A 24,611-nucleotide genomic window follows, 5' to 3' on the forward strand; every position below is an offset into this window, starting at 1 on the left:
CCTTCCAATGCGGTTATAGATGAAATTGTCCTGCCCGTATTTCTCAGGCAAAAACACTCCTACTTAAAAAGATGCAAAAGGAATGGAGGAGAAGAGCCATACTTCTCCAAATACAGATCATCTTGGTAAGGAAAAAATAAATTGTTGAGCCCCGGCCTTCACAATCATTCTAAATCAGTATTACTATTAGCTTCATCAGCCACCCCAAGAAAATAATGGCTCAAAATAGAGTCATGGTGATGAAGGTCAGGGTGATAGTACTTAAAGATACACTGTTTGTTGAGGGTCTATTCTGAGCCTGGCCCTGAGATATGATATCCCAACTCATAGCTTATCTGTGCAGCCTGGGGCTGGCCTTTGATTGGCTTCCTTAGGGAACTGGAGGTGCAGGCCCTTCACAGCATGGAGGTGTCAGTCTGGCTCAGCTGTGTAGTAAGTGACCTTGGCCAAGGAATTTATGCCCTCTGAGCCTCAGTGTTCTCACCTGGAACCCAATGCTGATTCATTGGCTGATGGATGCCTTCCCTACCTTCCTACTTCTGAAGAGTAGCGATCAAGTGAATGCATTTGAAGTGCTTTGTCAGCTGGAAATCTCTACTCCAACATCAGAAAGAAGGATTGCCAGAGGTCATTAAAAAAAAAAAAAAAAAACACAGTGTATGACTCGGCCACCAAGAGTACAACCAAGTCAAGCCAGGCCTGTGCTCCCATCTCCCCTGGGGACAAGAAAAAGTGTGCGTTAAGCCCTTTGCTTCCAGCTACTGTCACTGCTATTGAGTATTGAGTCTGTGCCAAGCAAAATCATTCCCATGCATTATCTCCCATAATCCTTGAAACAAACTTTTGTCCCTATTACAAAGGTACAGATATAGAGGCCCAGAAAAGTTAGGTAATGTGCTGTGTCACAACACTAGTAAGCAGACGGGCTAGGTTTTTAGTCCTTGCTTGTCTGATCCCAAAGCCTGTGTTCTTAACCCCCATGAAGTACTTTTACTGGGGAATAATAAGAAACTCCCTCCCTTGAAAGACAAATATCTCTGGGAGAAAGAAACTATGAATTCCTGAGGGTTCAACTTAGCACTTAGCTTACCCCAACAAACTAACATTTTCTTTTACTTTATTGCCTTTTGGAAACAAAGTTACTGAGAAAATGTTTTTTTTTTCAAAGCAATCTTCCATTTAATCCTATGTTTGTAAACATTTATTAAGTGGTTATTAAGTATCAAGCATACATTCTTTCTCTCTGTGTGTGTGTACACGGATATATTCAATCTTCAGTCTGTGAGACAGATAGTACTATTATCATCATTTTAAAGATGATAACACTGAGTCACTGGAAAGTCATGACCCTTCTCTAAGGCAACAGGTCTACAAAGAGAGACAGGTCTGAGCCCAGGCAGTTTGATTTCAGAGCCTGTGTTACTACATTCCAAGCACAGTAAAAAGGTTTGAAAGAACACACACCAAATTATTAGCTGTTACCTCTGGAAAATTACATTTGGGTAGGAAATACAGAGGGGAAGACTTTCGCTTTATTTTGTCTGGACTTAAATACTCTCAACAGTTTTACAGTATATAAATATTATTTTTATAATTAAAAAATACATGATGTATTTAAATATCTCTTGCCCTCAATCTAGTCTGGATATTAATTCAAAATTAATTATTTATAGTAATGGGACTGGCATTTTCCAGGGGATTCCAGGAATCTAGAAAAGATGCCCGGGGTGGCCTGGTTGTGGTGAAGCTGGGGCCTGTGTTTCTTAGGCACATCCAGCTCCTCTTCCTTTCTCTTCCCCCAGGCCTGATGTCAGCGCACGGCCAGCAGACGGGTGGAGCAGAGTGCTCTCTGTGGCTGCACTGTGAGGATTTATATCCACTCTGAACCAGAGGGCAAATGAGAAAATGTAAATTTTAGCAGCTGCTTTTGTGGGCACTGCCCTCGAGGGACTCGTTCAGTCCTAGACCTCACCCAGGGAGTGATTTCCCCACATCTGCAATAATTCATTGACAAGAGTTGTTTCTCTTCTTGATGCTGCAGGAATTGTCCAGCAAAATTTTAAACAAAGCACCACATAGGTCAAAGCAATGAACTGAGTCACCATTTCCTCATACCACCGACCCTGCCCAGGGTCATATTTTTCCCTCCATCCTCCCCATTTTTGAAGACACTGGCTGTATAAATCATCCTCAGATATTTCCCATTGTCCTGTCAGCCCGACACAAAGGCAAGTCACCATCTCCCGGGTCTTAACCCAGCTGGGTGGCTGAGACTTCAAGAGATTATTCCATGATGGCCGGTAGCAGACAAATCTTTTTAAGACAAGCATTTACCATATTATAGGATGTTAACTTAGAAATACAGAGATTTCAAATTTCCCTGCCATCCAAAATGTCCTAAGACTGTATCCTTCTACATTTTTGGACAGATGGATGAAATCACAGGACATTATCATCATCAGTATTTTTAGGGAATTTCAAGGTATGCTTAGGTAGTTTCTACCTGTCCGGGTTAATGAGTGTAAGCTCCTTCTCTTCTAATGAGGACACATTTCTCTGAATGTCATTCGGTGTTCTGTTAAAGGATCTTGTCTGATGAATCAAAACCCAGTTATATTCTTTTATCCCTAGTAGAAGTTGTGATCATCACAATGGTAATGATGCTCACCACAGTGACCAGGTGCTGGAGTGTCTTTCCAGGAGCCAGGCATATGCTAAGGGCTTCTCTCAATGTCCCGCCAGTCTCTACAACAAGCTCACAACAGGTTATCATTCCTGCTTCACAGAGGAGCAGGTTCTGAGAAGTTAAGACCTCCCAAATCATAAGCCACATGACTCGTAAAAGGGCCAGATGGAAGTTTACTTTCATGTTATGACGGGCTTGGCATCAAACACTTAAAGGAACAGACTATTCTCATGTTTTCTTAGGATTCAAGTTCTCCCACCATCTGGCCTCTCTCTGCCACCCTTCCTGGCATGGGACACTTCAGCACGTCCCCAGTGCTCCCTGGCTGTGCCCTTCTGTCTGGAATAGCCTGTCCTCTCACCTTCTGCCTGGGGAGCTGTTCATCTTTAGGCTCTAGCGCTATCACATTGTCTAAGAAGCCCTAACATTCCCTTCCCACTTCCCCCTCCACACACACCCAGGAACATTGACATGTGGGTCTTCTACCTGCGGGTAGAAGGTTTATTATTATACAAATGTATGACACTTCATTGCAGGTATTTCTTTTCATGCTTTTTTTTTTTTTTTTGAGACAGAGTCTCACTATATTGCCCTCAGTAAAATGCCTTGGTGTCACAGCTCACAGCAACCTCAAACTCTTGGGCTTAAGCGATTCTCTTGCCTTAGCCTCCCAAGTAGCTGGGACTACAGGCGCCCACCACAATGCCCGGCTATTTTTCTGTTGCAGTTGTTTAGCTGTTGTTTTAGCTGGTCTGAGCTGGGTTTGAACCTGCTACCTTCCGTGTATGTGGCTGGCACCATAACCATGGTGGTACAGGTGCCAAGACTTCATCCCTTTTCTTAGTACTAACCTGTACGTCCTTTCAAGGCTTGACTGTATCCTCTTCATTTTCATATTCCCACAGCCTAGGCCAGTGCCTGGCAATTAGTGGGCCCTCAACAAATACACTTGTCCCTTAGTATCATATCCATGGGGATTGGTTCTAGGAATCCTCCCCTCCAACCTGTACCAAAATCTGTGGATACTCAAGTCCCTGGTATAATACGGCATGGTATTTGCATGTAATCTACGCACATTCTCCCATATGCTTTAAATCATCTCTAAATTACTTATAATACCTAATCCAACAGAAATACTGTATAAATAGTTGTTAATGCAGCATTGCTTTTTACTTCTATTATTTTTAATTGTCATGTCATTATTGGGGTTTTATTCCAAAAATTTTTGTTCCTGGTTGGTTGAACACAGCAGGTATGGAGGGCTGACTGCATTTGTTGCATGAATGGTGGACAGAGGAACAAATGAAAAGATATCTTCTAGAACTTAAAGAGGTCAACATAGAAGCAATCAGCAACGTCATGTGTATTTTCTGAGAATATTTAATTCTGCTCTGGAAGATAAGAAAACAAATAAAAGGACAAAACTCATAAGAAACATGAGAGATAGGTAACGAGTAAGCAAGTAGCTTATGAGAATTTGTAAAATAGGCTAGGTGTTCATATCAGTTAGTTAGGTAGTAGACTGGGGGACAGGTTAAGAGAAAGTGAGTAAAGCATGTATTGCTGAACGTAGGTAGGATGGGCTGGAAGAACCAAGAGGCAACAAATATTCATGAAACTCCAAATACTCATGAGGATTACGAGACACTCAGTATTCATGAAGTCCTAAATTGGCCGCCTATTAGCAACATCCCTGCTGTATCACATATGCTCTGCTCAAGAAATGTAAATCAAACTCATTGCGGCTTCTCAGCTAATTGGGAAACTAGCTATTGATCAGGAGATATGCCCCTGAGTTGAGAGCATCCTTCTGTTGCCCATGGGAACCTGCAATCTGCTGAACCCTCTCACGTAAACCTCATGTCCCATCTGGGTAACCCGCCATAGGTGGGAAAGGCTGGTACAGCAGAAGAGAAACAGGATTATGGGTATTGTAGAGTTGACGAACATGTAGTACGGCCCCTCCAGCTCACCTGCACTCTATCCTGAGTTAGTTTCCTTCTTCTGGTCCCTCTTGCTTCCTGCTGTGTGCCTTAACTGCATTGAGTAAACGACATGCTTCAAGCATATTAGTTCAGTCTGAGCCCTGCGCTATGGCCTCTGGGAAAGCTTGCCTGCTAGTGTATGCATAGGCTACCACCGCATCAAGGAAATTTCCCAATGACTAATACAGTTCCTATAAACACCATTTTTATTCACTGGAGCTTCCTTCCTTAGCAAGCCAAATTTGCCATAGCTATTCTGTGCCAGACTGATCCATATTTTTGCCAACTACTGTCAGAAAAACAGGAAATTCAAGGTACTATAACATCCAGAGCTCACAGCAGGAATACCGGATTATAGATGCACTGAATGTTTGTACAATATAACCTACACTGGAGTTGTGGCCCTACTTTGTATGCCGAACACTTACGACAAATCTTGAAGGAAAATTGCTTCGTTAAGATGGTTTATGATGAAGTGATGCAAATGTGAGAGGCTTTGAGTCTTTCCTCCAAGAAGGAGTGAATTCATTTTATTTTTGTCTCAATGTCAGGGCAACGCAAGCCCCTGCTGTGTGAGGTTAGACGATTAAGTTCCCAAAGCCATCCTAGAAGAAGTGCTACAAACCTCATTGCTGAGTATCACTGTGGTCACCTTTGATAAGCCCCTGGGGAAGTTATACACTGTTGCCAGAGCCTAGTCCACCCTTCAAAGCACTTTTTTGTGCACTTCTTTGTCAGACCTTGTTTGACAACAGCCCTGATGCCCCTTCCAGAGAAAGAGCTCCAAAATTGCTTCGAAGGAAGGATTAGGTGCTGGCCTCGGTGCATAGCTTCCCAAGGGGGGTTCTTTGACCTTAATGACATTCAGCAGTGAGCTATTTAGCACTTCTCTAGGATGAGTTCATGAACTTAATTGTCTGACCTTGGATGCCCTTGAGGAGTTCCACAATTGTAGCCTACATAGCCACTAGGAATTCCTATGCATGTAGATCGATAAAAAGTTGTTTGTTCTGTCACCGTGTGGGATATTGGCTGCCCGAGTTTGTTCCCAGGGTGTGATGTTATTTCAGAGTTTCTGTTTATTTGTTTACTGGCCGTTGATAATATTATAAATCCTGTTCATTGCTGCTAGTTTTACATAGCTCAAATCCACGTATAAAAAAAAGTTTCCTGAATCACATTTAAATTTTATTCATATTGAACTCCAAGACTTTTCCTTTCTTTGGACAGGGTCTATAGTCAACGAATCTTTAGAGCCACTGACTACTTCTTTTCCCTAATCCGATCAAGTGGTCTCTTTAAAATGGATTTGCTGAGTATCACATTGTAACTGTGCTTGTGAAAGTTTAAAAGCTTCTCATACCTGAGGTCTGCTGGTTCACTACTGCAAAAAAAAGGAAAAAAGAAAAAAAAAGTAAAAGTCTCCACTTGATCTTGGTCTCGGATAATGAATTTACTTTCCGTCTTCTAATAACGGGATAATGGGCTGATATTCTATCTCCACGAGAGCAGCACTGTGACATCTGAGTTGGAGGATGTGATGCTGGGAAAATAGCCTGACTGTGCCCTGGGGACTGATGACACGTCTGTGATCCTGTAAAGCCGTTTATTGGCGTAACAGAGTTGGGGCTCAGTTTTATATATGTTGATGAAAATAAATAGCACGAGCTGTTACTTGGGATTTTTGTTCTCACATCTCCATGGATCAGGAATACTAAGACTGCACAAAGCCTGCATTTGGTTGTCGATTTATAAGATTAAAATTCCTGCCTCTGGGAAGAGGCTCTACACACTCAGCTCCCTGAGGCCGGTGTAGATGGGAAGCCCAGAGAGGTGGCCCTTCTACAGTCCGAAGGACACGGGGCTGACATAGGTGGAGTAGCAGAGCACCCCAGACCAGAGCCAGAGCTCCCAGTTGCTAGGTGCACAGCATTCAGACCAAAGTCCAGACCCTCTGCCCTATGGAGACAGAGCCAGCACCGGGTCCACGGCCCCGTAGTACCTTTGCATGGATGTGGACGTGCTGGGCACCTGGTGACTTTCCTTCCCGCCACTTCCCCTCTCCAGCCTCTGGACAATCACTCCTCCCAAGCTTGAATTCTCTCCAAGAAGTTTTCACTCTATTTTAGAAATAAGTCTAAAAATTGAAATATGCTAATAGAGGCAGCCGGGGTCTTTATATCACATTAACATGCAAATGAATGACATTAAATGCTTTCCAGGCAGCTGGCTGTGCTGGGCATACTCTGGGCTGTGCAAGGGAAGGAAAACTCAGAAGTAGAAGTTGGGGTCTTCAACAGAGATTTGAAATATTGGATGTTGTTCTCTTTGTTCAGAAATTCTTTGGGGTGTGTGGTAAGTGCTGGGGAAGGAGGGTTGGAGGAGACAGCGGTCGCTCGCTCTTCCCTGTGCTGAAGTCTCTCCCTGGGCTGTCCATATTGTAGCCTCCTTCTGAATCTCTGTTATCCCTACCCTTCCAAAGAGTCACTTTTAAATGACCGGATCTAACGGGCACCACCTGAAGCTTTTCCCCTCGGCTCACATCTGTCTCCCATGCTGTTTTCTTTCCTTCTCTGGGAATTCACTTGCTTTGGGAATTTATGGGTGAAATTTTTTCTTTGTTTATGTAGAGTCTGACATGACTTCTCAGGAAGTGGATCATCTCTGTCCTAACAGCGTGTCGTGTAAGGATGGGACAAATGAGGACAGGGACCTGCCTCCACCTCGGTCTTCTCTGGGCTGAGCCCAAAGTTGCATTTCTTAAGTGCAGGAAAGGTCAGTGAATGGGGAACCTATGTTCTACCAGTTTGTTCAGAGAACTGTGGTTTCTTGTCTTTTAACATTGAGCTAAAGAAACCAGCTCCCAGCAGGGCAGCCTTCAGCTCTTCCAGATCTTTACAGATTTCCCAGCCCCCTGTCATCCTCTCTCTCCCGTCCTCTCACGCGCTCACTGCCATAACTTCTCTTTTCAAATTATTCTCACAAAATACGACTTGAAACATGCTCTTGTTAAATTATAAATCACTAGAAAGAGCTTTGGCTTTCACCTTTCCCAGGGTATTACATTTTAACAAGGATCAAACACTTAAATTAAAAGAATTAATGTCTTGTTGAGGGATTTCAGCCACCAACACAGAAGAAGAATATTAAGGCGGAGGTATCATAAGGGCTTCCTAATATCCTTGAAATCATATGTTAGGAGGTGACTTGGAAAAAGAAAATTGAAGCTTGGACTATTGTTCCTCATTACCTGTATCTGCTGTAATGTTTCTGACAGGTACTCATTTATATCCCTCACTATTCTAAAGAAGTCATCTAATCCTGTGGTTCCCCACCCCCTGGACTGGGGACTGGCACTCATACCTGATCTGTTAGGACCCAGGCTGCACAGTAGGAGGTCAGTGACAGGCAAGTGAGTGAAGCTTCATCTGTATTTACAGCCCGTCATCTACATCTCTGCCTGAGCTCTGCCTCCTGTCACATCAGCAGCAGCATTAGATCCTCAAAGGAGGGTGAGCCCTCCTGTAAACTGCACATGTGAGGGATGGGGGTTTCATGCTCCTTATGAGAATCTAAAGCCTGATGACCTGAGGTGGAGCTGAGGCAGCAATGCTAGTGCTGGGGCTCAGCTGCAGATCAGATTATGATTAGCAGAGTGGTTTGACTGCACAGAGACCATAATAAATCAATTGCTTGCAGACTCATATCAAACATCTTCTCACCACCCATGTCCATGGAAAATGTCTTCCATGAAACTAGTCCCTGGTGCCAGAAAAGTCAGGGACCACTGATCTAATCTGATCCCCTGAGACAATGTCTGAAGCCCTGTTAGAATATTTCTCATTTATATTCAATCAGCAGTTCAAAAATCAGAGACTGTCCTACTGGCAAGGCCAACCCATAGACAGACATACCCCAATATTGGTAAGTTCTGTCCATTTATTCATAGTCCTTAGCTTTGTTCTTGGGTTCTCTCCTGCACATAATAGTCTTTCAAAGAGCTGAAGACAATAGTCGTATTCTCCCTCCCCAGTTTTTTCTTGGATACATTAGGAGTTACTCTGGCAGAGTGAATTGAACTAAAAACTCACAGGGAGGATTATACACCCTATGGATGTGAAGGTTTTTTTTTTTTTTTAATTAAATTGTAGCTGTGTGCATTAATGCATTTATGGGGTACAATGTGCTGGTTTTATATACAATTTGAAATACTTTCATCAAACTGGTTAACATAGCCTTCACCTCACTTTCTTAATTATTATGTTAAAACATTTATACTCTTTTAAAATATGGCCACCACAAAGACAGGGTCCATGTTTCATCCCTTTGAAACTGATGACTTGTGACTGCTTTAACCAATAGAATATGATGAAGAGATGTCATGTTCCTTTCATCTTGTTTGCTAGAATATTTGCTCTTGGAGCGTCAAGCAGCTATATTAGAAATCCAATTATCCTGAGCTGCCATACTGTGAGGAAGCCCAGGCTACATAGTTCCCTTAGACAGTCCCAGCAGAGCCGGGCTGCAGGTCATTCTAGCACAAGCAGTGGACATGTGATTCCTGCCCCAAGATTTCTGAGTCACCCTCAGGCAGTCTAGTCCTGCCAACTGAAACTCCAGCTATTATAGAGACAAATAGTCCCTGCTGTGCTTTGTCTGAATTCCCCAGTCATGGAATCTGTGCATATAATAAAATGATTATTATTTTGCACCATTGAGTTTTGGGCTGGTCTATTACACAGCAAGAGATAGCTGGAACAGAGATCAATCCCTAAATCATCTTGGCCGTGGTGGCTTCTGCCCAAGAGTAACATTAATACAAAATTCCCTTATGCCTCAAACTTGGCGATTAAATTTATTAATCTTGCATTTAAATGACAACTTCCTCCAGAGTCCCAGGGGTAAAGCAGCAATGTCATAAACTGCAGGAAGTAATCACATAAACAGATAATGTAGCAAAAAGAGTGCCAATTGAAGTCTCTAAATGCTGTGCCTTACACTTTGCTGCTCTATGTTACACTTGATGCAAAGTGTTAGTTTAAGCTCATTTATTCAGTTAATAAAGACTTTGAATCCTCACTGTATCATCCAGTATTAATTAGGCCAGTTTCCTTCAGAGGGAAGGAAGCCGACTTGGATGTGAACTTGGGTAAGTACTCCAGTCTTCTGTGCTCTCAAATGCAAGTGACGATGATAAATACCTGCCTTGCAAGATTTTGGCGAGGATGAGAAATTAAGCAAGGAAAATGCTCAATTCCCACCAGGTGCTCCCTACTCCTTGTTGTAGATTTAATCACATCCCTTTTGCATGTTTGTCGAATTTGTTGAAAGAAGCACAGGACAGGCGCATTCCTGGTGACCACCCTACAGCCAGTTACCAATTCTTCAGATTCAGTAACTAACCCAGCTTCAAATATGGTAGAACCTCCATAGTTGAGCACCTCCTTCCACTGACCACCTCCTTAAATTGACCTAGTTTTCATAGACTGGACATGCACCACATGTACAGTAGGCCTAGTTCCTTACGTTGACCACCTCTGTGTGTTACCAGTTTGTTAAAATCCCTCGGGTGGTCACTTTACAGAGGCTTCACCTCATAAGCTTCACAGAAGCACGGATCTTAGTCTGTTTTGTTTGTTCCCCGACATCCCACATGCCCAGAGCAGCACTCAGTAGGAACTCAAGAAAGATTTGTTAAATAAACGCGCGCAATTCAGTGAGTGCCTCTCTCCCCACCCACATGTCCTAGAACCCTTATCAGATGCCTTGGAAAGTCCCTGCTGTGTCTTGCTGTCCTTGGGCCAAAGGCTGATCTTGCCTCTCTGAACCTTGAGTCTCAGCTCACAGATGTGCAGAGAACAAAATGTCACATGTAGAGTGCAGGAGACGGACAACTCCTTCCGCTACACCTATTTTCCACTTCCTAATTACCATGATGTTTAAACCATAACACGAATGGCCACATTAGAGCCATTTGTTATATGTAAAGCAGGGGCATAGCACACTGATAATTAAGGCCTCCCTCTGTGCCAACCTACACGCCAGAGGTATAATTAAGTGTAAGTACCTCTTAGATTGCGAGCCCTTATTACTGGGCTTAAACATACATTCAGCCAATTATTAGTGAAATTCCATAGTGTCCTGGGGACGGTTATCTTAATAAATGGAGTAGGAGCTTTCCAGCCTGTATCACATGTGCTCTGCTGATCTTGGGCAGCGAACTGGTGGAGAAATTTTTTGGTGTCTGCAGAATCTTCACTTTCAATACAGAAAACTCCAATCTTGGACATGACCAGAAATATAAGAACAGCCTTCTGCTCCTCTTTACTGGCTATTAAAGAGATTTTTCCTTCTGAGATTTGCTGCTCAGAGGGGCTCTACTCCATGCAAAACAAGAGACATCCACGGATCCCAGTTCTCTTCACAGGTGATTCCAGAGGAGAAGGAAGTTATCATCAAGCAAACAACATCCATTTATTATGGCCTTGCTGTGTCTACAGCCTTGAACGATGGTGATGTTAAAATAGCACATTTTGACTAGAACTAGCATATTTAAATACTTAGCTCTCCATCCTATTAAAAGCAGACAGGAAAGCAAAGACAATGCCTTATTCTATTGGTGTATGGGAAGAATGAGCCCCCAGAAAGGATGAAAGGTCTCCTCATCCTCTGTTGGAGCTGGCCTTCCTTGCTTTCTCTTCCCAGATCGTTAAGCTGCAACTCTGGAATTTCCCTGTGGGAGAGACGCCACAGCAGTTATCAGCAGACTGAAATGTTTTGGTGCTGCTGTTACATAGCCAGCACATGGTGTGTGCACATGGTGTGTGCTAGCATCCTTTGCTTGTGGTGACTTGTTGGGGGCAGAGACATAAAAAAAGAATATGAAGGTGCGGCGGTGCCTGTGGCTCAAGGAGTAGGGCACTGGCCCCATACACCAGGGGTGGTGGGTTCAAGTCCGGCCCTGGCCAAAACTGCAAAAAAAAAAAAAAAAAAGAATATGAAGGAATAAAAAGGGCTAAGGCCACCATCTAGAACAGCTACTACAGATCCCCTGCTGGCTGGGCGACGATGGACCATGTCATCCATCCTTGGGGATCTCCATTCCCAGCACCTGGCACTTGGTGGGGGCTCAGTCTGAATTTGTGGAAGGAACAACGCCTTTCAATTTCAGAGAAGTGTGGGCAGATAGCCTCTGTACTCCCTGAAAACTCTGTTGCCAAAGGGGAAAAATGTGTTTTGAGACACAATATACCATGTTATTGGCTTAAAGAAACGATAAAGGAGAAGTGCCTTAGAAAATCAAGTTCAACAGGCTTTGGAGTATAGAAATAGTTTAGATTGTGGAACCATTATGCACAGAAAAACTTACAGACTCCAAGAAATGCCCATCAGAGATTCCCCCAAAGCTGAACCCCAAGTCCATCGCATTTACTAAACAATGGATGTTCACAGATATTTCAAATACTTAGCCAAACTCCCAGGAGGCTGAGAAGTCAATGCTGCCTCATGACATCAGAGTAGTGGCCTGGATAAATGGAGTCGGGAACTACCCACTGGCCCAGAATTGGTCCTCCCCATCAGCCCACCTGCCAGTACCCCTCTCCAAGGCTGACTATTGTTTTAACTCCTTTGAATGTTTCGGCAGCACTCCATCCCTGTAAGAACTCCCTTAACCACTACACTTGCTAGGCCCTGGCTTTCTCTATATCTGTACCTTTCCTTTCTAGAGACAAACTGTGCACTGTTCCTAAAAAGGATTTGGTCCCTAGTGCATTATGTGCTAAGAAATTAATCATTTGCCAGGACTGGAGCTGAAGGGAAGAGGACACCTTACCTGATGGCAGGCTCTGTGCGAGGAACTTAACTGAAGCATTGTCTTTTATCCATTCTGCATAATAAATAGTGTCCTTTAAAAAAATACCAGAAAACTTACATGGATGGAGCTGGAACATATTTTTCTTAGTAAAGTATCTCGAGAATGGAAGAAAAAGTATCCAATGTACTCAGCCCTACTATGAAACTAATTTATGGCTTTCACATGAAAGCTATAACCCAGTTATAACCTAAGAATAGGGGGAAGGGGGAGAGGGAAGGGAGGCGGGGGGAGGATGGGCAGAGGGAGGGGGATTGGTGGGATTACACCTGTGGTGCATCTTACAAGGGTACATGTGAAACTTAGTAAATGTAGAATATAATTGTCTTAACACAATAACTAAGAAAATGCCAGGAAGGCTATGTCAACCAGTGTGATGAAAATATGTCAAATGGTCTATAAAACTAGTGTGTGGTGCCCCACGATTGCATTAATATACACAGCTATGATTTAATAAAAAAAAAAAAAGAAAAGAAACAAGAAATTGACCCAGTAGCAATTTCTGAACTTTTCACAACTTTGCCAGTCATACAGGGAAAATCAAGACCAATTAAAATTTTAACTAGATTGATGATTGTTGTTTCGGATCCATCACACTGCAATGTTTTGAGAGCAACTTCTTCAAGGGTTCAACTCTATGACATTGTTGCTGTTTTTCCTAAGATAGAAAAACGTTTTCATGTTGCTTGCACACATTTAGATGTGGATTTAGTCTGTATAACCGTAACAGAGAAGCTACCATTTTACTTCAAAAGACCCCCTATTAATGTGGCAATTGACCAAGGTCTGGGCTTTGAACTTGTCTATAGCCCTGCTATCAAAGATTCTACAATGAGGAGGTACACAGTTTCCAATGCTCTCAATGTGATGCACATCTGCAAAGGAAAGAACATAATTATTTCTAGTGCTGCAGAAAGGCCTTTAGACATCAGAAGGCCTTATGACGTTGCACACTTAGGGTTGCTGTTTGGGCTATCTGAAAGTGATGCTAAGGCTGCAGTGTCCACCAACTGCCGTGCAGCACTTCTCCATGGAGATACTACAGAAACTGCTTTTGGAATTATTTCTACAGTGAAGAAACCTTGGCCATCAGAAGGAGATGATGATTCTTTTCCAGCCTGCAAGAAAGCCAAGTCAAAGAAGCCTGAAGAGCCAGTGGTGATGAAATCATAAAAGGCGTTTTCCACAGCTTGATGAGAATTGAATATTTTTCCTTGCAAGAAGTGGACCAAAGCCTGGAAGACATGAGAGTCAGTTGGTGCAAGTCTGGTGAATATTATGAATGATAGAATTTCCAAGTCCAGTTTGTGTAGTTTGAGCAACATTGTTTGTATGACATGTGGTCAAGCGTGTTACAAGAGGATTAGCCTGTCTCTTTTAAAGTCTCAGCTACTGACTCACAAACATCTTCATCATCTCATCCATGTGGTTGCACTAGAATCCGCTGTAAGCTAGTGACCAGATTTCATGGAGCTCTAGTGGACAACACCAGTGCTGGACCTCCAGACAGACACCCTTAGCTTTTTTGGATGCCTTCAGGTTTTGGACTATGTGTCAGCACTTCGTCTTTATCTTGTGCTTGTGCTGAACACTTGGCTATTGTCAAAAAGAATCCATTTTCATCACTTATGATGGTATAGAAGTGGTTCACTTTTGAGTCATGACAGCAAAGAAAGGCAAGCTTCGAGACAATTTCTCTTCTGACACTCAGTTAATTCATGTGGAACCCATCTATCTATCCAGCTTCTTTATCTTGCCGATTAGGTCCAATTCATGTTCCCGAGCACCCCATGTGCTTAGACTGAGGGTGGATTTTTCCTGAAATCGCACCTGTGCCACTTTTCTTCTTCCCTCTTCTGTTTCCCTCACTCACTCTCAATAAATCATTTCCATACACACAAAAAAACCCCCAGAAAACTGAGGATCATAAAAGTAACTTCTTTCATGCAGATGACAAATGTGTGTGGCCTATCTAGTATTTTTCAGGAAAACTACTAGGACCTATGCAGGCCACTATGAAGGAGACAGATACTCAACCCTCACAAAATATAGGGTCCAGAAAAGACGTGGAAAGTAAACAGACTGTTAAAGGGTAAGAACGTCAGCATCGTGGTCTGGGGATATCTGTGCTAAACATGCGGGGAGCCTCTAGCCTACAGAGAAAGAGACAGGTAGCTAAACTAGGAAATGAAAGAGGGTAGGAGTTCCAGGGACACCAAGGGGAAAGAGTGGAAAAGTAAAAAGAGAAAAGGGGAAAATTTTACTTGCCCGGAAAACTCAATGTGCAAAGACCAATGAACTTGAAGGAAATGAAAGGACGGTGTGGCTCAGTCACGTCTCTTTCCAGAAAAAATCTAAAAGTAGCTCATAAGGATAGAACAGCTGGAACAAGAAGGCACAAATCAAAGAAAGGAACTTAAGAAGAAATAAAATAAGGAGGGGGTCTTCAAATGGAGCCAGGAATGAGACATTACCATACCATGATGATAGGTGTGCTTGTTAGAAGGGAGCCACCAATTTGACTCTGAGCTTTCTAGAAACTAATCTTGAAGGAAAGAGCTGGTCACATCTGCAGACTAGACTGCCTCAAAGGATAAGCAGCCATTGGTCCAAATAAGTCTAGGGGGCCGTGATAAGCAGGCAGAGATAGTCTCCACTGAGAAAGCCCCAAAACATCAAGTGAAGGGATGTGCTGTCCAACACCCCAAATTCCCTCTCTTAATAATAATTCAGCTAGTGTCCATGCGACATTATTCAGGGGCCCTGCTCCAGGTCCATGCAGGAGGCTTAATCAACCAAGGAAAATCTTAAAACAGCCAAAACTGAAGAACTGCTTCTCCTTTGAACAATGGTCCCTAGGATAGGGTCTTTCTGCCAAGTTGAGAGCTCCTCAGTTAGGAATAAGTTACAAACTGTACTTCCTTACAAACACTTGGGATTCAGCTCTTTTGTGCTGTCAGTTCATTGTATAATAGACCTTAGAGGATAGGGTCAACCTGGGTGGAAAATCATCTCTCTTCTCCTCTCTCTCTCTTCTTTCAAGATCTACCTCAGTGTCATCCTCTCTACAGAAGCTTTGTAACTTTTCCAAACCAAAATTACTTCTTCACTCCCTAACCTCTCTGCAAGTGTGAACCTTTCAAGGGAACTTTGCTTGTGGTGCCGTGCAGCTGCAGACTCCCCTAACAGGGCCTGCGTGGTGCTATTCTCATAATGAAGCTCGATAAAATCTCACCCAGTGAAAGTAGCTCTCTGCAGACCACAACATGGGAAATAATCTGTCCTTCCAATCACTATGCTTTCACTGGGTGTGTGGATTTGATCATTTATTCAGAGGACGTATGCGGTGGCCTGTAATTATCTTTGTGCAGTGGTTTGTCTTGCATCTTGATCGGCTTCAGTCTGCATGAGACCTTTGGCGACCTCCTCCTCTACAATGTGAGGTCATGGGTAAAGGTCATATCCTTTGAGGAACCATAAGAGCAGATGGAAGGAGGAAGTGGAAAAAAATATAATGAAGGAAACAGCCTTGATCTCTGACCCTGGCACACAGACTGGCTGGATTAGAGATGCTTATAAGGCAATGGGGTCTGATGTCATAAAATACAAAGGCTAACCGTGCTTTGAGCCCTTGATATGTAATAGGAATTATGCTAAGTTTCTTAAAACATTTTACTAGTATTTCAAGAATCCATACACAAGGCTCAGAGGAGTTAAGTAAAATAATCAAGGTATCATGGTTAGTTATTTGAAGAACAAGGATTGAACCCTGAATCGATTTGACTTCAAAGCCATGGCCTTTTTTCCAGATGAGTGGGATCAAATCCCAGCTCTACCAGTTGAGAGACTCAGAATATGTCACATAATTCCTTCATCAGTTAAGCCTCAGTTTCCTCATATAAAAAGTCAGGCATTGTTAAAGGATTGTCTTGAAGGCAATATGAAGAAATAGGCATAAAGCATTTAGCACAGTACATGGAAAAAAATAAGCACGGTAAAATTTTGTTATCAGTATTAGTAAGCATTGCCATCTACTTTACCAAGGAAATTTGTATGAATTTGAAGTGAACGATTCTCGCCAAAAATAAACCCAAATTCAGCAGCATCTTAGAGGGCAAATTAGTTTTCTAGGGCTGCTATAATAAAGTATCACAGACCATGTGGCTTAAACAACAACCACAGCAAAATTTGTTTTCTCATAATTCTGGAAGCTGAAAGTCCAAGATTAAGGTGTCAGCATCTTTTACATTTTTTCTTCTGAGACCTCTCTCTCTCCTTGGCTCATATTCTCTCTGCATCTTCCTGTGGTCTCCCCTCTGTGCCCACGTCTGTGTCCCAGTTTCTTCTTCTTATACAAACACTGGCCCTGTTGGATTAGGCCCATCCCGATAACCTTATTTTAACTTGGTTGCCTCATTAAAGACCTTAACTCCAACAGAGTCACATTCTAAGTTACCAGAGGTTAGGCCTTAACACACGAATTTGGGGAGCACACAACTAATAGCCATAACAGAAGGCCTCAGTAACATTTTTTCTAGAAATATTTTAGTGCTTTCAACTTTTTCAGTTGAAGGCATATCAGAGCATCTTCACTTGGCCTTGAACAGAAAGCCCATTTTAGATTGTTCAGAAGACAAATTATTGTTTTTTAAAAGATGTCATAGGATGGTATAATATGTCATATCATTGTCAATATGAACTACAGTGGCTTTGGTTTTTTGTTTATTTTTATTTGGAATCTCTGAAGTTCCATGCTTCCCTAGGGATGCATGATATCAGGATGGAGATATTAGCCAGGATCCTTTCTCATGAAAGGCCAGGTCTAGAACAAAGAACAAGTATACAGCAGGGAGTGGCTTGACAGATGTGGGAATATCTTTGCCCAGGGACAACACCTCTTCTTTTTAATTTTAGAAATAGGAGCAAGGTTACAGAGCCACTGGTGGACACATTAATTACAAACTATACCTTTATAACAAGGCACAGTGCTTAAGAAAAATAGATTCTCTTTCTGGAGTTGATTGACTATTTTTTTTTTGTAGAGACAGAGTCTCACTGTACCGCCCTCAGGTAGAGTGCTGTGGCGTCACACGGCTCACAGCAACCTCTAACTCTTGGGCTTACGCGATTCTCTTGCCTCAGCCTCCCAAGTAGCTGGGACTACAGGCGCCCGCCACAACGCCCGGCTATTTTTTTGTTGCCGTTTGGCCGGGGCTGGGTTTGAACCCGCCACCCTCAGCATATGGGGCTGGCGCCCTACTCACTGAGCCACAGGCACTGCCCTGATTGACTATTTTGATGACCCCAGTTGGTAGTCCCCTGTATCTTTGCCCTTTGCCTTATTAATTCATAGTTTCACCCATTCTGAAAAGGTCAGCTTGCGACTTGCCCTGTTTAGTTGAATATGGAGAAAAGTGGCAGGATGCTGGTTTTAACCCTGGGCCTCCAGAGGCCTGTGTACTTACTTCCATTTGTTCTCTTGTACCATGGCTTGCTTGCACTTAAACTTTGGCCTTCCCAGAAGAACAAGCCTAGCTAGCATGCTGGAGGGATGTGAAAGAAACACAGATGATGAAAACTGCAAAGGAGAGCCAAGGAGAGCCTGCATGGCCAGAAACAGGGCCACCTAGCTAATCCACAGACAAACGAATGAGATCAAACAAGACCAGAAGAACCTCCCAGCTGAACCCAGTCCAAATTGCTGATCTGCAGACCTGTGACCCCACCCCCCGCCGTCAGTCCAAGATCCTAAACTCTGAGTAACATTTAACACATAATTACATGCAATTAATTACATGTAAGACATGTGAACACTTGTAGCCAGAGGGTAGATGGTGGTACACTGATTGCAAAACTGGCTCTAATTGTCTATTTATCTCTTCATCTGATGTGACTTTACAGATCCATCTATTAAGAGGTGGAATCTGTTTCCCCAATCCTTGAGTCTGGTTTGTCCTTATGACTTGTTTTGGCCAACAGAATATAGTGGAAATTGTGATTTACAAAGTTCAAGCCTAGGCTCCAAGAGACCTTATAGGCGCTCTCTCTCTCTCTCTCTCTCCTCTGAGTGGTGAGAATAAGTCTAGGTTACCCTATTAGAGGATGAGAGACTATTTGGAATAGAGTCACATCATCCCAGCCAAGGCCATCTTAGATAAACCAACCTCAAGCTGCTCTTCCATCTGACCACAGATATGTCAACATGCCCAGCCAGGATCATCCAGACCAAATTAGCAGACATGACCATGAAAAATAATAAATGATTATTATTTTAAACCATAAAGTTTTGGGATTACTTGTTATATAATAATAACCAATTGATACACTTTCTTTTTTTGTTTAGAGACAGAATCTCACTGTACCGCCCTTGGGTAGAGTGCTGTGGCATCACATGGCTCACAGCAACCTCTAACTCTTGGGCTTACGTGATTCTCTTGCCTCAACCTCCCGAGCAGCTGGGACTACAGGCGCCCGCCACAACGCCTGGCTATTTTTTTGTTGCAGTTTGGCTGGGGCTGGGTTTGAACCCGCCACCCTCGGCATATGGGGCTGGCGCCCTACTCACTGAGCCACAGGCGCTGCCCACCAACTGATACACTTTCACATAGCAGTCCAGAGGTTGGGGCACCTTGAGTGGTGGCATAGCTCTGCTGAGCACAATATCTGGTTTCCATCACTAGGTTCAAGGAAATTCCACCACTTATCAATATTGTCTAGCCAGAGGGAAGGAGAAACACCCAGGGGATTGCATGGGTGTTTTAAAGAGTTTTAAAGAACAAGTTTTAAAGAGCAAGACCCAAAACATTGTACAGATCTCATCCATTCCCAACTTATTGGCAATAACTTAGTTACACTGTACGCTTCCTTGCAAGAGGTTAGGAAATATAGCCTTTAGCTTGGTAGCCATGTGTCCTGATATAATTGGTGGCGGTGGGTAGGAGTGGATTCTCTTCCAAAATACGGAAAGAGAATGAGATCTTCCTTGAGGATTCAAGCACTAATTAAGAGCTTGTGACATTTGATCAAAAAAAAAAAAAACCTTCACTGGAGGCTGTGGGATGGTATCCACATTCAAGTGACTTGATTTTGTTAGAAATGCATATTAGACTTAAAATCTGGAAATGTAAGTTCAAATCACGTCTCTGCTATTTGCTATTTGTGACCTCAGGTGAATAACCATTCTAAGTTTCCTCTCCCCCACTTAATGAAAACAAAAAGATTTTTCTCCAGAAGTTGTGAGGTACAATTAAGAATGGCCACAGCACAGAGGCTGGATCGCAGTAGGAGTTTGATGGATGTTAGCCAAAAATGAACATCAATTAGGAATCTGTGTGTACTTAACAAGGAGTTGGATATATCTCCCCAAAAGGTGATTTGTAGAATCTAGAGATCTTGGCTGAAAGGATCATTTAAAATTTTCATGCACAGGCTTTACATTTTAGTTGGTAAGGTATCAAGAGTAGCGACCCCCTCATAGAGCCCTCAAGTAATTCTCAAAGTTTCATCAAACATTAAGTCAGGCCACCCAGAGCTGTGATGACACCCAACATTTGACAATTCAGAACCAGAAAAAGTCTTCAGAACATGATGTTTTACATTCTGACTTTTTGGTAGAGAATCTGAGGCTGAGCCTTTGAACATGTGCTCCCAGTGAAACTCAGAGGTAATCCAGCTGACGCATCCCCCCAAGAGGTTTTCACAGTGCCTAAGACTCTGAGGTCCTCGTACTGCTCCCTTCTAGGTGAAGATCCAGAGCTAAGCATCCAATAGAAATGTTCTAGCCTCTAAAACCTCCCTCAAAAATGTTCCTTGTGACAGCTTGCTGGCCTAATTCCCCTCTATCCAGTTGGGGTGGAGGTGAGATACCCTAACAAAGACAGAGCACAGTGAGGAACCAAGACTGTGAGGAAGTGAGGAAGGCCAGGGCATTTAAGAGCACCTCTTGTGCTATTGCCACAGCATTTCCCATCATGCTCCTGAAGGACTCTTCACTCTTCATATGGCCTTGGACTAACCCAGTTCTCCCCCAACCCTGTTGTAATTCCCAAGAATAACTGTAGAATGTGGAGGGAATGTAGCACCCTCAGACAAGAACAGCCTGGGCTCTGTTCCTGTCCCTATCTCACTCTCTGGCAACAGAATATCCTTCAACATTTTATCCCAGTGCGCCATGCTGCCCCTGAGGTATTCCCAGGATGGGCTGTTCTGAGGTCCCTCAGCTGCACATGGGTGGGTACACCCGGATAAGACTCCATCCACCCAGGCAGCTTTCCTAAGCCCTGGGGATTCACTCACGCTGAAGCCCAGGCTTCTGTTGTCCCTTGCTACCTGTCTGTGACAAGCTGAGTTTGTGTAACTTGTGTGTGGTTCACTCCCTGGAGTGAGACAACTGCACAAGCTGGAAATCAGTGCACAGTGAGCTTGCTGCACAGTTCCCAGGCCACAGCCACATGGGAGCAGTTTCTCATCCCTTTCCAGAGAGGGGAGAATGCTTCCTTCCTGCTGGAAACCAGGTAGTCCTCATCAGCACCCTCCCTGACTCCCTACCCCATACCCACATCCATGCCAAGTGTGTAGCTGAGGACAGAGCCCTTGGAGACAGCCCATTTGGGCCCCTCCTGCTTCTATCATGATGATTACTGGTTACAGGGCCTTAGGTAAGTTTGTAAGTCCTCTGAGTCTTAGCTCCCTCATTACCAGAAAAATGGGGGTGGGTGGGTTATAATTCCAAACTCATAATCATTCTGAAGATGAAATAAAATGATACCTGCACATACTTTGATGGCAGTCGGGGCTCAGTGAGGCATGGCTCCCTCCTTCTTTGCTCCTCAGTTGTCACTAACTGATTGTCTCCCGAGCTCTGCTTCTAAGGAGAGGTGTGAATCAGCTGAGATGAATTAGCAGAGGATTGTCACCACTGTGAAGATGAGATCTGTGATCATGCACCATGGCCACCATCCTTACATCCCATCTTCCTGTCTTCCAAAGGTGGAGGCTCCTGCATGTTAGAAATTTAGGTTCATCTTGAGAGGCTCCTTTCTTGCTTAAACAATCCAAGGCTGTGACCCCAACACCCCAGACCAGGACATCCCTAAGAAGTGCAATGGGGCCCGCAGACCCTGCAGAGCCTTGGTGAAAGCATGCAGGAAGGGCAGCCCCCCAAGCCTCAGTTTGCATGTATGATTTTCATAGGGAGAGATAAAGCTTCCAGAACACATTTCCTGCAGGAATGTCTGTGGCCCCGAAAGAAGAAGAAGAAAGTAAACATGTGGTACCTAGTCTCTTTCCCAGGCCTACACACAAGGTACACTGACTTAGTTCTGGTTTGACCACAGGTCGGCCACATCAGGCAGGTGATGTGAATGTGATGCTGTCTTGTGTCTCCAGAGCTTGCTGTACTCGTGTATTGTTTTTCCATTGACTTGCTCATGTGCTGAGTACTAGCAGGAAATAAGACAAAGCCTTGGCCTCATTGTGTTTATGTTCTGGCAGTGGAGACAGGCTACAGACACATGAAAAGATAGATGATATATTGTGAGGAGATCCATGCTGTGAAGAGAAGAAATTCCAGCCTAGGGAGTATAGAATGCTGGTGGGAGGCCAAGGGTTTGGGGGAGGCCTCTAGGAGGAGACATCATTTGAACAAGGATCTGAGTAACAAGAGGAGGGCAGCCCTGTGGTGAGTGGGAGGAAGAGCTTTGTAGGTAGAAGCCATGGTGAGTGCAGAGGCCTCGCAATAGAGCACTTGCTGTGTCAAGGAGCGACACTAACACAGGTGTCTTTCTTAGTCCATGGGCAGCTATGAAAAAATACTTGAGACAGGGTAATATACAAAGAATAGTAGTTTATTTCTCACAGTTCTGGAGGGTAGAAGTCTAATGTCAAGATGGGTTTGGTGTCTCCCTGTCTCTGCTTCCAAATGGTCCCTTGTTGCTGCATCCGCCAGAGGGGACCAGCACTGTACCCTCATTGGCAGAAGGGGACAAACGCCTTTATACAGGTCTAATTCCCATCCCTGAGGGCTCCACCCTCGCGACTCACTCACCTCCTAAAGGCCCCAACTCTTAATATTATCACATTGGCAACTAAGTTTTAACACAAGAATTCTGGGGGACATTCAGACCACGGCAGCCAGTATGACCCGAGTAATGAGTGGATTGGGAAGTAACGGGGTCAGAAACATGAACAGAGTTCACTCACAGAGACCTGGTTAGCCAAGGCAAGGAGATCAAAATTTTTGTTTGTTTGTTTGAAATGTATTTCTAAAAGTCACAGAGACAAAACTTTAAAAGCTATACATTTATACTAAGGATACATGCATGAGCAAAAAAAAAAAAAACCAGCATAGGGATACAAAAACAAACATAGTAAATTTTAATTAATACAGTATTCCAGATACACGTAGACTATCACTAGATAAGAATTTTATTTACCTCAGAAATCTATGATAGTATGGGTTGAGATAATCCAAGGTTTAGGATAACCACGTGAGATCGGATATTATTATTTTTAAGCACTGGAAAGTTTTGAGCAGATATGATCTGACTTCTGCTTTTAAAAAGATTCCTCTGGCCATTGTGTGGAGAATACATTTTAGGGTATCATGAGTAAAAGCAGGGGCCCCTGTTAGAAGGCTCAGCAGTGATTCAGTCCATAAATGACAGGGACCATGCAGAGGTGAAAAGGGGCTGTACTCTGGATGATTTTTTGGAAGCGAGAGCCCAGTAAAATGTCCTGATAGATTGAATTTTGGGAGGTGGGGGTAAGGAAAGGGAGGAATTCAAGATGACCAGGTGTTTTTTGGCTTTCAGCTCAGAGAAGGTCAAGGTGCAACTTTCTTCAGTCATGCTGATTCCAGGTTCATTTGACACCAGCCATCTCTACCATGTCTGCCAAAGTTCAACCCCAATGAGATCAAAGTCATGTACCTGAGGTGGTGAGGGCAGTGGCATGTCTTCCCTGGCCCCCAAAGTCAGCTTCCTGGGTTTGTCTCCAAAAAAGGTTGGTGATAACATCGCCAAGGCCACTGGTGAATGAAATGGTCTGAGGATCCCGTAAAACTGACTATGCAGAACAGAAGGCTCAGGCTGAGTGGCACCTTCTGCCTCTGCCCTGACCCTCAAAGCCCTCAGGAACCAGCAAGAGACAGAAAGAAATAGAAAAACATTAAACACAACAAAAATATCACTATTGATGAGACTGTCAACATTGCCAGACAGATGCAGCACTGATTTTTAGCCAGAGAACCCACTGGAACCATTAAAATGATCCTGGGGACTCCCCAGTCTGTGGGCTGCAATGCTGATGGCCACCACCCTCATGACATCATAGATGACATCAATGGTGGTGCCGTGGAATGCCCAGCTAGTTAGAAAGCACAAAGGAAATATTTCATAAGGGATCATTTGACAACCTCCCCGGGGGAGAAAAAAAAAAAGACAACCCAAGTTTTTGATTTAAGAGAAAGGCATAAATGATGGCGCCAATTACTGACATGGTGAAGACAGGGAAGGGGGAGATTGAGGAGAGGGACAATCAGGAGTTCTGTTTGGAACTGGAGTCTGGCATCACATCAGACATCTAAGAGTAGGCTGGAGTTCAAGGGAGAGGTCAGGATTAGACATCAGAATTTGGGAGCAGTAGCATATCAGTGGTGTTTAAAGCCCTGCTGGGGTAGGCTGGAGGGGATCACCAGTGCAGGGGCCAGCCCTGGGCCTGCTTTTGAAAATAAAGTTTTATTGGAACACAGGCACACACGTTCATTTGCATATCATCTGTGACAGGTTTTGTGCTGTATCCTCAGAGGTTGATAGCAATGGAGATCTCTGGCCAGCAAAGCCTCATACATTTTCTACCTGGCTTGTTAAGAAGTGTGTTAATGCTTGACCCAAGGAGTCGAAAGCAAGACATGATGAGGGCCAAGTAGTGAGCCCCAGAGGACCCAACCCTGAGGGCAGGGAGAGGGTGAGGAGCTTCGTGGGCACTGACAAGGCATAGCTAGAGAGGGCACAGGAGAGGCAGCAGGGTTGGTGCCCCAGCATTGAATTTACCAGAAGGGATTTCCCTG

At 43.7% G+C, this 24,611-nt stretch overlaps 1 protein-coding gene across 1 annotated transcript in view; it reads left to right on the plus strand.

Moving 5' to 3' along the window:
• Positions 1-13,717, plus strand: part of LOC128576217 (ribonuclease P protein subunit p30-like) — a 34,568-nt gene extending 20,851 nt beyond the window's left edge. The window contains exon 3 of the mRNA XM_053578178.1: positions 13,014-13,717. Within this exon, the coding sequence (XP_053434153.1) occupies positions 13,014-13,717 (704 nt within the window). The remainder of the gene's footprint in view (positions 1-13,013) is intronic.
• Positions 13,718-24,611: the final 10,894 nt, after the last annotated feature.

Source organism: Nycticebus coucang, chromosome 24 (assembly GCF_027406575.1).
Source record: "Nycticebus coucang isolate mNycCou1 chromosome 24, mNycCou1.pri, whole genome shotgun sequence".
In the NCBI taxonomy this organism is placed as follows: domain Eukaryota; kingdom Metazoa; phylum Chordata; class Mammalia; order Primates; family Lorisidae; genus Nycticebus; species Nycticebus coucang.